This window comes from Tachypleus tridentatus, chromosome 6 (genome assembly GCF_004210375.1).
Source record: "Tachypleus tridentatus isolate NWPU-2018 chromosome 6, ASM421037v1, whole genome shotgun sequence".
Taxonomy (NCBI): domain Eukaryota; kingdom Metazoa; phylum Arthropoda; class Merostomata; order Xiphosura; family Limulidae; genus Tachypleus; species Tachypleus tridentatus.
The window spans coordinates 85455010-85471406 of NC_134830.1; the positions used below are offsets into that span (position 1 = coordinate 85455010).

Below are 16397 nucleotides of genomic sequence, written 5' to 3' on the forward strand. Positions count from 1 at the left end.
TGAGAAAGGCATCATAAATTATTTAAACATTTTATTATGATAAGGAATACAGAATAAATACACACTAGCAAAGCTAAACTGGAACTACAAAATTAAAATACTTCTTGAATAAAATGAACTTAAACCTACAGAAATATTTTGGTAACGTGTGTTAATAAATGTTAACATTTTCTTATATCGAAAATATGTTTCCAATAATATCTAACTCCACTTACACTTCAACTATTACTCAACTACCAGGGTTTCTTCTTTCAATCATTTAAGCATTGGTCTCATTTTTGTTCACACCTGCTCCAGCATTTTATACCCAACTTAATTTTATTTGGTGATACTTGTCTTAACACTCTCCACCTCTGTCAATGCATTCCCTATCCCAGTATCGTATACAAGTACATCATTTAGATAATGTTATCAATTTTTCAAGAATGACTCAATCCACAGCCTCTAAGACCAGCTCTTAATGGAGAGGAAGGGTGGAAGAGCAAGTAAGTATTATTGGACATACACTTTCGATTTAAGAAAATGTTAACTTCTAAAATATACTTATCTCTGCGCACACTACAGCTAGAATTCCATAAGGAAAAGCTAGAGGGATCAATGAGGGCATTATCCATACAGAAAACATGGATCATTGGTGTTTCAACAGAAAACTGGCACCCCAGTAGGGGAACCTCACTTGGAACTTATTCATGTACTGTGGATAGAATTTTACATGAGTTATCATCATTGCTGGTCAAGCCCCAACCAGACAGCCAAGGTTCCACTGCTCAGAGGCAGCTAGGGCAATTGAATAACAATATATATTTACTTATAAATGGGTAACAACCTTTAACTATAGAGTGATGTATTCCAAGCCAACAAAATAAGGATCAAAAAGTAAGCAACATTGAAATGGACAAATCTTTTCCTCAACCTGAACAAGTCCAAAAGGCAACACCCCAAGCTTAAAATGATAAGATCTTATGTGCTTTACTTAACCTGAGGAAAAAGAGCTTATCTGGTTTGGAATTATGAAAAATTATCTTCTCTCCCCAACTGTGTGAGCAAGGTAAATGTCTCTTCCCCTAGAATTATGAAAAGAGCATGGATGTGCTCAAGAATCCAGGATGAGACTATTCTGCATTTGGAATTATAAGGAGACAAGGTACCCTCTTTGATGAACAATGTATTGAGCCACTATTGATCACAAAAAAGGGCCAAGCTCAGGTGGAGCAAATGACCTAAAGTAACTTGAGAGATCTGGAGAGAACTGAGAGCTCAAAGAATTTTTGTCTTGATATGTAACAGGAATTGATAAGACCATCTTCTATAGGTCAAATGTGAAAATGCAAAATCCTTGCCAAAGAATCAGTTCAAAAATGATTTATGGTTGGCACATCTGACTGAAGTGGATTAAACCTGTTCTCAATACACCACTGCCAATACACACTAAATGGCTAAAAGTATGTGGACACCTCTTCTAATTAGTAGGTTTAGCTATTTCAGCCACACCCACTGCTAATAGGTGCATAAAATCAAGCATACAGCCATGCAATCTCCACACACAAACAGTGGCAGTAGAATGGATTGTACTGAAGAGCTCAGTATCTTTCATTGTGGCACCGTCACATGATGCCACCTTTCCAACAAGTCAGTTCATCAAATTTCTGCCCTGTTAGAGTTGCTCCTGTCAACTGTAAGTGCTGTTATTGTGAAGTGGAAACATCTAGGAGAAACAACAGCTCAGCCACAAAGCTCACAGAATGAAACTGCTGAGTGCTGAAGCATGTAGCACATAAAACTCATCTGTCTACAGTTGCAATCTCACAACTGAGTTCCAAACTGCCTCTGGAAGTAACATCAGCACAAGAACTGTTTGTTGGGAGCTTCATGAAATGGGTTTCTATAAGGACCAGCCTCACACAAGCCTAAGTTCACCATGTGCAATGCCAAGTGTTGGCTGCAATTGTGTAAAGCACACCATCATTGGACTCTGGAGCAGTAGAAATCCATTCTCTAGAGTGATTAATCACGTTTCACTATCTGGCAGTCTGACAGACGAATCTTGGTTTGTCAAATGCCAGGAGAACTCTACCTGCCTGAATGCACAGTGCCAACTGTCAAGTTTTTTGGAAAAGAAATAATGGTCTGGGGCTGTTTTTCATGGTTTGGACTAGACTCTTTAATTCCAGTGAAGAAAACTCTTAATGCTACAGCATATAATGACATTCTAGAGAATTGTGTGCTTCCAACTTTGTGGCAACAGTTTGGGAAAGGCCCTTTTTTGTTTCAGCATGACAATGCCCCCTTGCACAAAGAGTTATTCATAAAGACATGGTTTGCCAAGGTTGATGTGGAAAAACTTGACTGACCTGCACAGGGCCCCGTTCTCAATCCCATCAAATACCTTTGGGATGAACCCCGACTGAGAGCCAGGCCTTCTTGCCTGACATCAGTGCCCAGTCTCACTAATGCTATTGTGGGAATAGGAGCAAATCCCCACACCATGTTCCAAAATGTAGTAAAAAGCCTTCCCAGAAGATTTGAGGCTGTTATAGCAGCAAAGTGGGAACCAACTCCATATTAATGCCCATTGTCTTGGAATGAGATGTTCAACAAGCACATATGGGTGTGATGGTCTGATGTCCACATATACTTTTGGCCACGTAGTGTATGTACCATTTCTGCTGATAAATATTCATTGCAGGCCTAAGCAAATGATCTACAGTAACTTCAGAAATCTGGAGAGAACTGGGAACGCAAAGAATTTTTGTCATTATATATAATGGGAATTGATAAGGCCATCTTCTGCAGGTCAAATGGGTAAAATGCAAAATCCTAGCAAAAGAACCAGTTTAAAAAGTTATCTATGGTTGGCACATAGACCCATGTGAATGAATGAATAACAAGCACGCCTGAAGCTTAAGCTTCTGGATAGAGGGTGTACTATGTCAAATCATGGCTGCCTCCAGAGAAATGGCCAAAGAGGAGATGAAAGTGAAAGGTACTGCAGAAACAGAATCTAGGGTGTAGCTGCCAATCGTGTGCTATCAACAGGACCTGACAATGTGTTGGAACAAATCATACTTAGTGACTTGGGTAATTGGGTAACATACATATTGAAGAGAAGGTCTAGAGTTGTAATCCAATCCCATCCTGATGGAATGCATTCAAAATGACAGCCAATCCAATAGAACCTTATTCTGTCAGGAGAATATGTTTGAATCAAAGCAACTGAACATGGCAAGCTAGTAGGATGATACAATAGCAGTGGTCTTGAGAAAGGAGATTCAAGGTTTAAAAACAGGAAGTCCCAGACCAAGTGCTTCCTTGACAGGAAATGCAAGACACCACCATGGAAATGTCTGTAAGAAGCCTGACGATTTTCCCCTTAATAACTCCAGACCATGAGGTATCACATTTTGAAGAGAAAAAAGGATTAAAACATTTTGTAGGAAAGCTTCATCATCTGTATGTAGACCCTGGAATTCCTGACTGTTGAGGTATGCACCCTATCCTTGAAATGAAGCATTCATGAAAGGATGGATCACAAAGTAATGGCAGCAGAATAACCCACATCTTAGTAGTGTCTTAACAACTCCTTGAGAGTGAATAATGATCCTGAATAAAAAAAGTGATGAATAAAGTGAATTGACGTTTATAATTTCTTGGTTGAAAGAATCTCTTCTGTGCTCATCCCAAAGCCATAAGAAATTCAAGTGATCCCCGCATTCCAAAAATAGAAAGATTGTCTGTGCAGTGAAAGAATGAGAAGTGACTAAGAGTTGGGAGCTAACCATTCCATAACTAAAGCATGATAAGATTCAGCTATACCCAACTAAGATTTGCAAGAAAAAAAAAATACCCAGATTAATAACATACTGAGTTGCAGGAAAAATAAATGTCTGAGTTCTAAGAATGAAGTAGGCCTTGAATATTTCTGAAAGTAGATTCTGGGTGCGACATTCTGACAACTGGTGAAATGGTGCCAACAGTAACCAGTTGTCAGTGAGAAGGTGTGTGCACAGAGTTATGGAATAGAGGTGATGAGAAAAAGCTTGCATGATTCAACAGAGCCCATGTGGTGCTGATGTTAGTCCAAAGGTAAGAATCCTGAACTGCAGTATCTGACCCTTGTGCACAAAAAATGTTGATAGTGGTGGAATGCTACCACCATATCAATGTGCAGACAGGAGCAAGTTACAAAAAATTGGACATTCACACCGTCAGTAACAAATGTCAACTGAGATCAAGGAATGGGTAACTTGTGAACTTTGGAGAAGCTAGGCATTGATAAAGCCAAGAAAGATCAATGACTGGATACCAACTGCCTGTCTTCATAGGCCCAACAACTGATGAGAATAAACCTAAAAAAAACTAACATGACTCACTCCCAGACCAACCAAACTGATGTTAGGGGTAAGGACTCTCAAAGAGGTATGGAACTATAAACTCCCTGTAGGAACTAATGAAATTTGAGACACCAATAGCAACAAAGATGAATGTTGAAGCAAACAAATGAATCAATGTGCATCTTAACAGTGGTTTCAGTTTGTCTTATGAAGTTGGTGATCCTAAATGTCTTCCAACAAAGTTTAGTGTTACGAAAAAATCACAATGGATTTTAGATTTGTAAGCCCATAAACTCATCATTGTACCACAAAAAGATATTGATAATTTCAGGTTAACTTCAAACTCCTAATTCTGAAGAGCAAATATATTATTTGAAGGTCAGAATATGCTTGGGGTAGTAGGCTAAATCAAATAGTTCTGATAAAAATGCCAGACATAACACAGATGTCCCTCCACTAACTGAATAGTAAAACTTCCTGCATGAACCACAATGTCCATTAATGAATAAAAAAACTAAATATTCACTCCCAGATCTTTCGACCATCAAGTAAGAAGCAGAATCATAAGCAACTGGAGAAAGACTCAAAACATCACACTCTTGATAAACAAATTGAAAAAACAAATCACAGATAGATAATCATTTTTATTTCTTTTAAAGAAAGTTGTTATTATCACTGATTGAAACAACATTTAGCCAGGTAAGTTTCTTTCATTAGTGCAAAGCAGCAAAGGGCTATCTGCTATGTCCATTATCAGGAATCAAACCCAGATTCCAGTCCTCCAAGTCCGTAAACTTACCATTATCCTACAGAATAAAATAAAGAATAGGAAGAAGTGAATCTAAATTTTCTCCACAATGTTGAGAGGTCTCTGGAAGAACACCATCATACCAAATATTAGTCTTTACATCACTATGATTAAGATTACTGACAGCCTCAACTGTCTTGACCAGTGTGCAACATTAAATATCAGAATTGGAATGGGAGAGACCTGATAATCTGGAAATATTTTTTTTTTTTTGTTTTTTTCCCAATAATGATCATAGTTCTGAGAAACCCATTAATAATGCTTTGTCAAGAAAAAGTGATAACGTTATCTGAATGAGGTGCTATATACAGTACCAAGATAAAGGGAATATTGATGAAGGTAGAGTGTTACCAGACAAAAATTGTCAAGGCCAATTAAGTGTGGAATAAAAGACTGCAGCAAGTGAGAAAAAATCAACCCAATAATTAAATTGGATGATGAAACTCTAGCAGTCAAGCTGTAGTGGGAGAGGAGGTATGTTTCTAAACACTAAATTGTTTCTTTCAGGTTTGCCTCTTCTTATTAGATGGCCTCATAAAATTTAACACTAGATAAAGATTAAAAAATGTTTAAAAGAAATAAGAAGCATATCAACAATTCAACTGAAAACAAATATATAAAATAATAATATGTTAAATATTTTTAATTCCTTACTACAGCAAGAATATAATAGATGTAAAAGTCATATTTCATAAGAAATACAGCTACATATGTTTACACATATAAATAAGGAATAAACTTTCAATATCCAAAACAAGGTTAGATTCTATAAAAGAGCATGTACCATTCACATAAATGCTCAAACTTATTAATAATCATAAAGAATCCAAAACTAAAAGAAAAAAGAAAAATTATGTACACTTTCATGTCATGCAGTTTCATATCTTTTAGATTCATGAAAAAATAAAAGGTTTCTACCTACCCTGCATGAACAGGTGCTCTTGAGATGTCAACATTATCTGCAGCATAATTGCTCACAAACACAGATTCAATATCATGCCTAATGTGCAGAGGTGAGAGGTGGTCTTCCTCTACTGTTAATGGGGCTAGAAAATATAACATTTAATTTGAGAATTAAAAATGTTGATGTTTTATTTATGTCTTCATACACACATTGCTGTTATCAACATTAGTATCAGGTCATCCCTTAAGTAATGTCCGATTTTAGGTTCAGAAAAAGAGAAAGGATTTCAAATGCTTTTAATGTTATTGTATCAATAATGTATGTTTCATTATTATTAATTACTTCCTGCCAATGATTCACAAGCCTCTGCATGCCACTTCTATAAAATTCTTGGGGTTTGAAGGAAAAGAATGTAAAGAAAGTAGTTTTCATACTTTCATGTGCTCCAAGCTCTTTTCTATCAAGATAGTTCTGCAAACTTTGGAATAGATGATAATCAGATGGGGTAAGGTCTGGAGAACATGGTAGATGTGAAAGTTTTTCCCAGTCTAGTTCTTCAATCTTTGCAGATGTGAGCCTTGCTGTATGGAACTGTGCTTTATCCTAGTGTAACACAACACCTTTAAGATTGATCAAAGCAGGCCTCTTTTCTTTCAGTGCAACATTTAAGTGCTCTGACTGCTGACAACAGAAGTCTGTAATCATTACATTGAATGGCAGCAACTCAAAGTGGATCACACCAACAACATCCAACAAATGCTTAACAAGACTTTGTTAGGGTGGAGGTCCATTTTGGGCTGTGCTTTAGCCAGTTTACCTGCTCTGAGCCATTGTCTGCAGCACTTAGCATTTTCATAAGATATCAGTTTTTCATCTCCAGTCACTAACCTGTCCAAAAAAAAAGGTAAGTTACGTTCACGAAAGTGCAGAGAAGTACAAACGTTCACTATTGCTCTGAGGTTAGCTTCTGTCAAATCATTTTTCAAGTTTTGACACCCTTCCAAGATGTTGCAGATGACGGTGAACTATTGAATGGGTTGAATTTAGCTTCTGTGCTAGTTCTTCAACTATTACAGTGCAATCATAATCATTAAACACAACAGAATTGCCTGACCATGGTGCATCACTTACGCTGTAGTCACCTGATCTGAACTTCTGGAACCACCTTTGATATTTTATTTCATTGAGCAACTCGGCACCATAAACAACTTGAATGTTTCGTGTAGTTTCTGCTGCACTATTGCCTTTTTTGAACTCATAAAGCATTATATGCCTAATGCACTCCTTAGGCACATCCATCTTCATAAGGGTTTATTCCATTAATGATCTGAAAGAGTGAAGTTGGGTTAAAGTTTCTTTTAGTTGAACATTTTTATACATGTCCCACTACATTTTTTAGTCATTAAAGCCTCCTACAAAGACAGAAATGACAATACACTTTCTGTATTAAATTTTTGGACATTACTCATGGGATGACCTGATACATGGAAACACAAAATTCAAATTTGTGACATCTAAGTTTTCGTGTAGAATTTACAACCAGTAAAGCAATCTCCATCTATGTTTGGGTAAAATATCCTTAATGGCTAAACTGAAACATTTCATATTATGTCAAATTAAATTAATCTATAGTTATAGAACTATTATAAACACTGTAGTTAATATTATTAGATATTTCTAATATATCGTTATAATATATTAGAGATCTTTAATAACAATAGATCACATCCCTAAAATTAAGGGGTTTAATAAAATAATTAGACTAAAAACCCTTTATTTTACTGATACAGACAAAATTAAAGTTAAAACATAAAAGTTTCAAACAATGTAGTTAAAACCAAATGCTTAAAGGCCTGCTAATATTAAATTTTATTCATTCAGAAATTAAAGCTACAGTACTAGGACAATTTTTGGAGGATAAAGTATTCACAGACATGTATTAATAAAATGACTTACATAATTTTCTTTGAGAATAAGAGAGATAAAATATCTATCATTATGTACATTTCAAATGAGTTCAAAAATAAAAACTGGAAGTAAAATGAATAAAAATATCTAATCTTATGCACTTATTCACTATCATATATGTAGAATACTTTTCTTTATCTGAAAATTTTCAAATTTGATTTGCATAATTTCTAAAACCTCTAAATAAATGTCATAACTTTTTTACACTAAAACTTTATATTTTATCTGTTATTTTCTTTACCCTAATTTGGTCAATTTGACTGACCTTGTTACCACTATGCATGACTGCAGATTGGAAGAGGAAATTCCAGTTGTTTATCCTAGATAGCTTACATTTTGTAACACTATACAACTTTTTCTACTTAAATTTTGTTTTATTGTCCTTTCAACTGTGTTTAATTAATAATCCTGCTATGCAAGTTGTAAATTACTCAGTAAATGTGTAACTTATGTTACCATATCAAATCATTGAAAGCAAGAGCTACTTACAAACTGTTAGTTAGCATACATACCTCATGAAGAATTTTTTCTTTATAATACTTAATCTAACCTAAAAGTTTTTAATTTTTACATTTTAGTTACTTTTATAGCAATAAGTAAAGAATACACAAAAAAACAAGAAATATAGTACACACTTTGCTGTTATCTGTTAATGAACCTTAACCCTACCTTTTATATTTATGGTTCTTCTGAAGTTATTTTTCATTTAATCAAAGAACACAGAATAATAATATGCAAAAAGTTGACAACGTCCTATAACTATAACAGCTTCTCTAACTTTCTAACTATGCTAGAAGGAAGAAACATTAAAAATTCAGCTAAGCTCAACAATGTGTTTCCCATAGGAATAAAGTTTGAACTAGAAGTAAAATAGACAATTCTCTCTACAGAAAACAGCATAATATAATATGTCATTTGATAAACTGAAACTTTTGCTTTTTATTTATTATAAATAATATTGTATAAAATGTTAAAGAGAATTACTGACAATTTCTGAAAGGGAGGATGCGACTAGTGGGCACAGCACATTGGGCGGATCTTATAGTTTATGGCTCAGTAAGCAAATGAAATTGATGGCTATAAAATTTATGTTTAACCTGACTAATATTAAAATTATTTTGAGTAATTTATGTTAATTTATTTTGTTGGAAGAGTGGTAAATAAATTAGAGAAGAGGGAAGATCTAGATAGCAAATATTCCAATTTTCATACTAAAAACTGAAAACTTTTATAATATTAAGATTTGACTTATTAATTTCATTTTGATGCTAAGTTTATTTGCATACAATAATAATAGAGTAGTTTAATTAAACTCTGAACGTAATTCTCTAAAAAGTCATTCCTTTGACCGACTTTAGTGAGAGAGTTAAGAGCAAGAAGTGGACAACAATTAATCACAGCAAAGCTCAAGTTGTATATATAGAAATACCACAGTCATGTTCTAAGAATGAATAAAAATACACTGTTAAGTCAAGCAACTGGGAGAAGGAGCAGAGGAAGACCAAAATATACTTGGCATAAAACAACAGAGAGGGATACAGAAAATAAAGAACTGGACAGAACAGATGTGAGGACTCAACAGAAATCTGAACACAATGAAGAGCCTTCATAGCTGCCATATGGACCACATCAGGTTAAGAAAGGGATGATGATGATGATTGGGCTTTTATTGGTTTAGTAAGTACTAACTCTGTGGACATTGTGTTAACAATACTGCTCTACCTTTAAGCTGTTTTTTATCCTTTGTATATTATCAGAGATGTTTGACATTTCAAACAATGGATGCGAGTGTAATTTTTACCTTCTTATTCTTGGCATTTACTTTCTTTACCATATGTCCAAGGTATCTAAAATAAAGAACCATTGTGGATTGTAGTGATGTGTTCTCTTTTTTTCTTTTTCTTAAGATCTTTTGTAATACAAACTATATTCATAAAGTGTTGCATTTTGTACACTTCAGATATGATTAATACACAAAAATCAATTTAAAATACATAATTATCCATAATGTGAGGTTTAACATTATGGCTTTCTGGACTGTTAACTATTTTAAAACTGAATTATTTTTTGTTCCAGTAATTTTTTTTTTCCTGTGGTTGTAGCTATATCTATGATGGGTATTTTGTTATCTATTAAGAAAAAATTAGACCGTATGTTTATTACATGTATTCTGGTGTATTTGTAGTGATGACAGACTTCTTGTTTTTGAGAAATGATAAATTAACATAGTTTCTAATATTAGTTCCTAATACTGATCTCTGAAATACTCCACTCATGACATGAGCCCAGTTTAATTGAACTCTATTTATAACCCTCTACTATCTTTCGTCAAGCTAGTTTTCTATCCAACAAGCCAACCTATTCCTCACACCTACCTTTTTTAGCATGCCTTTTGTGTGTCAACTTGTCAAATGCTCTTAAAATCCATTTTGGCTTTCCAACAAAATTTTAAACTTAATTAATTTACTTTGCACAGCATCCTTTAATCAGATTTTCCATAACTTCCCCACTACTGATTTAAGACTAATAGGCCTATAATTGCTGGGACCATTTTTTATCATTAGCCAACTTCCAATCTTTTGGCACCTACTCACTATTTAAGGGATTATAAAAAATAGTAGCAAGCAGCCCACTTATCCAATCTTTAACCTCCATCAAAACTTTTGGGTGAATATTATCATTTATAAGCTTTTACATTCTATAATTATTGGGAAATGACTGTCCAGTATCATCTCTCAAAGGCCCTATTTTAATATTCTGCTTACCCTTTATGTACTTAAAGAAATTTTTGCTATTTTTACACTTTAATTTTATCCTATATACCCTTAGTGAACCACCCTTGTTTTAATTCCAAAAATTTCCCCATGTTGTTCCTATAAGGAATATGTCTATTTTAAATATTCAATAACATATTTGTAAACAAATTTTCCATATATGATAAGTATCTCATTTAATTGGAATTTGAAAACTGAATTAATTAAAGTGTTATATCATCCTTTCAAAATGACCTTTTATTAAATTTGAAATCAACGCCTCATTATTCCTTAACTCTATATGCACTAAAACATCAAATCTAATAAAGCAATGACTCACTTCATCCAGAAGTTACCCAATCTCCACCCTATCAACCATTCCTATATTAAAGTTAGTGATAAATTCAAAATACCATGTTCCTAGTAGGTTCCCACCTTCATTTAGTACTCTGTCCCTATTACACAATCCCTAATCCTGTGTTTCAAATTTTCCATATATGATAAGTATCTCATTTAATTGGAATTTGAAAACTGAATTAATTAAAGTGTTATATCATCCTTTCAAAATGACCTTTTATTAAATTTGAAATCAATGCCTCATTATTCCTTAACTCTATATGCACTAAAACATCAAATCTAATAAAGCAATGATTCACTTCATCCAGAAGTTACCCAATCTCCACCCTATCAACCATTCCTATATTAAAGTTAGTGATAAATTCAAAATACCATGTTCCTAGTAGGTTCCCACCTTCATTTAGTACTCTGTCCCTATTGCACAATCCCTAACCCTGTGTTTCAAATTTTCCATATATGATAAGTATCTCATTTAATTGGAATTTGAAAACTGAATTAATTAAAGTGTTATATCATCCTTTCAAAATGACCTTTTATTAAATTTGAAATCAACGCCTCATTATTCCTTAACTCTATATGCACTAAAACATCAAATCTAATAAAGCAATGATTCACTTCATCCAGAAGTTACCCAATCTCCACCCTATCAACCATTCCTATATTAAAGTTAGTGATAAATTCAAAATACCATGTTCCTAGTAGGTTCCCACCTTCATTTAGTACTCTGTCCCTATTACACAATCCCTAATCCTGTGTTTCAAATTTTCCATATATGATAAGTATCTCATTTAATTGGAATTTGAAAACTGAATTAATTAAAGTGTTATATCATCCTTTCAAAATGACCTTTTATTAAATTTGAAATCAATGCCTCATTATTCCTTAACTCTATATGCACTAAAACATCAAATCTAATAAAGCAATGATTCACTTCATCCAGAAGTTACCCAATCTCCACCCTATCAACCATTCCTATATTAAAGTTAGTGATAAATTCAAAATACCATGTTCCTAGTAGGTTCCCACCTTCATTTAGTACTCTGTCCCTATTGCACAATCCCTAACCCTGTGTTTCAAATTTTCCATATATGATAAGTATCTCATTTAATTGGAATTTGAAAACTGAATTAATTAAAGTGTTATATCATCCTTTCAAAATGACCTTTTATTAAATTTGAAATCAATGCCTCATTATTCCTTAACTCTATATGCACTAAAACATCAAATCTAATAAAGCAATGATTCACTTCATCCAGAAGTTACCCAATCTCCACCCTATCAACCATTCCTATATTAAAGTTAGTGATAAATTCAAAATACCATGTTCCTAGTAGGTTCCCACCTTCATTTAGTACTCTGTCCCTATTGCACAATCCCTAACCCTGTGTTTCAAAAACATTCCAGCCATCAACACTGGCTACCTTTAATCAAATATCAGTTACTTTCATCACCTCAAAGTCCTTTATTCTTACCAGTGCTTTACAGTTATCCATATTCTGCCTCTCACCACTATCTAGTCCTAGTTTAAATCTGTCCTTATACTTATGTTTCTAGCTCTTGCAAACAAGTCAGCCCCTACCCTATTCAAATGTAAAAACATTCATCCTATTAAAATAATAATAATAAATTTTCCCATTGAACTGATCTCACATACTAACTTAAGCCTAGTATTTGATTCTACTGTCTTTATTATTTCATCACTATAAGTAAATCTTAGCAGTATTTCTGACAAAATTAACTTATTATAGCCCATTTTCTTTTAGTTTCTTGTATTAATAATTAGCTTCTTTCACTTACCCTCTCCTACATCATTAGCCCCTATGTGCGCTACAAGGACTATATCACTGCTAGCATACTCTACTGTATCACTTTCTCTGTTGGAAGGGAATAACAAGAGGTACCTGAATGAAACAGATTTTCTATACTTTGTATAAGGTTCCATAATAGTAGATTTGCAATTGGTTATAGTAAATTGGGACAGGAGGCATTAACTAGGTGTGAGTGCAGAAGACTCACACTTTGTGCTTTTTTTTTTCTTCCTGAAGTATAGCCTAAAAAGCAAAATATATTTACATCCATACACTGCTGGCCAAAATCTAAAGGCCAATGAACATAAAGAAAAAATATGCATTTTGCATTGTTAGACTCAACCACTTATTTGAGTAGAGCTTCGAAAGACGAAAATAAGAAAAGGGAAAATAAAAATTAAAAACTTTTTTTAACATTTAATAGGGAAAATGTGAACACCATGAAATTAGCCTAACTACTAGCTGGTGAAAAGTTTAAGACCATACTGAAATGAAGGATTAATCGGTAAACACGTAACAAAATTTAGTCATTTGTGTTCAACCATTAGCGTTGTCAACATCTCCCACTGATACCGCCTGTGTTACATTGGGTAAAAACATGACAAAGGCTAAAACATTGACCGAGTTTGAACGTGGCAAAATTGTCGAGCTGCAAAAGCAAGGTCTCTCTCAACGTGCCATCGCTGGTGAGACTGGGCATATTAAAACTGCTGTTGTAAATTTCTTAAAAGACCCTGAGGAATACAGAACGAGAATTTCAAGTGGTCGGCCCATGAAAATATCGCCAGCGTTGAGTAGGAAGATTCGACGGGCTTTCCAGCAAGACACCAGCCAATTGTCAAACCAGATTAAGGCCCTTAAGGACACAGAATGCAGCTCAAGAACAATAAGACAGCATCTGTGAGAGAAAGGCTTTAAAACCATAAAGGTGTCTTCAAAGGTCACGCCACCTTCCACACCACGAAACAGCTCGGTTAAACTTTGCTGAGAAGCACCAAACATGAGACATGAGAAGAATGGACAAAGGTTTTGTTCTCTGATGAGAAAAAAATTTAACCTGGATGATCCAGATGGCTTCCAACATTACTGGCACGATAAGGATATCCCACCGGAGACATTATATACACGACAAAGTGGAGGAGGTTCCATCATCTTAATAATAGAAACTAAGAAGGGACAAAGAGGCTTATCATCTTCTATCCTGATGTGGGGTTTAGGAGAAAAAAGTATTTCCTGAGAGTCAACACTGGTCACATGGTAGGTTCCATCATGAGGATTGGAGAATGTTGACAGGAGAGAGACAAAAAAAAAGATAGATGAAATTGAAATGTGATAAGTGTGATATAATAGTGTTGGGGATAAAACATCTCATCCAGGGGAATATCAAGAGATAAAAGTAAGAGAAGCCAGGAGATAATAATATTAATATGAAGAGATAAAAAGACAAGAATGGCCATCATTCATAAACGATGCAGTATATAATAAAACTAGTCAAAGTTTAAGAGGATAAGCTACTAGAGGGAGACAAACCTTATAACAAGAAAATACATTTTCAACTACCTTGAAAGGGCAATACAGGTGATATAACAGCAAACAGCCCATATGTGACAAATGAAATGAATGGGATTCAAACAACTGTACATAGAAAAAATGGAAAGGAGGTTGATTAAACAAAACATCTGATCACCCTCCTAAGAAAGATATAAAGAAGAAGGAAAATTCAGTAAATGATATAAACCTCTCTCTCTGGTAAAGTGACTGGGAGGCATTAAAAGCCAAAATGTGTGTGACAAATCTCATAAGTGAAAGCAATAAAATATATCCTAAGAGAGAAAACATACAAGGAAAATGTGAGCAATGGTGAACCTTTTGAGACCCACACTCCTCACCCTTTCAGCATCATGACCCTGGGCACCCAACAATTTCCAACCATTCTGGAAAACTTTTAAATTTGAAAACTACAATAATCTTACAAGGTGACTTCCTAGAATGATATAACATAATTTTGAGTCTATAGTACAAAACAACGAATTTACTTATTCAAAACTTTTCTAATAGCATACCATCATTGGTGCTACAGTTCAGTGATTTATTGCCAGAATTAAACTTTGGAATGATAAGCCTCAAAGTAGTTCTTATTGCTAGATCCACTACACAGGAACACCTCATATGATTTACACCAGTAAACTGTTTTAATACCTTTTAACAGGACCTTGTCCTTAGCTTCCAGAATCCCTCTCTTTGCCCACTTGTATTTCTCTACGCAGACAATGCATCTGTTGTTTGAAGTTTCTCCTTGTGTAGGGGTACTGGAACATTTGGTTCATTCAACAGTTGTATCTTATCTGAGCTGGACTTTCAATGTAACATAGGGATCTGTGCATGACATTGTGTAACCACTATTTCACGACACAGTTTGTTGACAAACATATGGAAGGTATGAACAGCTTTCCAGCTTCCTTGAGTGTTTTGTAGCAGCTTTGTATGACATAAGTATTACATGTAACCAGACAGCGAATTTCACCACAAGTCATCTTGGCCACTTGTAATGGCATCTACATCTTTGTAGCTTCATCATCTGGTCATTATTATTTTTGCCAGCCATATAGGTATTAAAGGCCTTCATTAAAGCTGGGAATGGCACTGGCATTTGTTTGTGTTCCTCGCTGTCATACTGTTACATCACTATCACTGATATACTTTATTGCCAAAAAATAAACTGGCTTCTTGTCATACCACACAACAGCAGTAGTCTTACCATTGTACAACAATAAATGAGAACCACAGACCACTTTCTTTTTGACAAGTTCCTTAGGAAATTTCTTCCTATTGGTCAAAGCTATACTACACAATTGTGTACCTTGTTTCTCCACCAAGTACTCTGCAACATGACATTTACACAAGTGTAAAATCAATCAGTATGTATGAAGTGATTGCACTCTTCAAATTGTTTGCACAACCAAGCAACCAAGCACCCAGTGCTGTTTCCTATGGCTGATACACATTAACTTTCCCCATATACACCTCCCCATTCCTAATGCATCCACTTTTGCTTTCACATAAAATAAACGTTTTTAGGCCTCACCTGATCGGTTTGTCTTTGATATATTGCTTTATGCTCAGCTCACTGTTTGTGGGCATCATTCCTTTATCCAGTGACAGTCCACAGTATGTAAGAGACAAAGATTAATAGAAGGAGACAGTAAAAAAAAGTAGAAAAACAAGAGAGCACTAAGTTGAAGGAAAATGCTTATTGTGATTAAGGTGCAACAACAAACCTAGAGAATCAATAAAAAAATAACTAAAGAGAAAAAATTACATATCCATCAAATCCAAGCAAGAAAAATGCTAGTTGGCATGTATTTAATTGATCAACTTTATCTAAAGATGGAGCAGTCTTAGTTGATTGAAGTAGCAGATGCAGGAAGTTGGGAATTCTGAATTTGATATCACAGTAGAATCAACCAC

At 34.5% G+C, this 16397-nt stretch overlaps 1 protein-coding gene across 19 annotated transcripts in view; it reads right to left on the bottom strand.

Moving 5' to 3' along the window:
• Nucleotides 1–16397, bottom strand: part of LOC143252947 (uncharacterized) — a 229411-nt gene that overhangs the window by 168400 nt on the left and 44614 nt on the right. For all 19 annotated transcript variants that reach the window (XM_076505869.1, XM_076505868.1, XM_076505867.1 and 16 more), the window contains one exon: nt 6062–6185. In XM_076505869.1, the coding sequence (XP_076361984.1) occupies nt 6062–6185 (124 nt within the window). The remainder of the gene's footprint in view (nt 1–6061; nt 6186–16397) is intronic.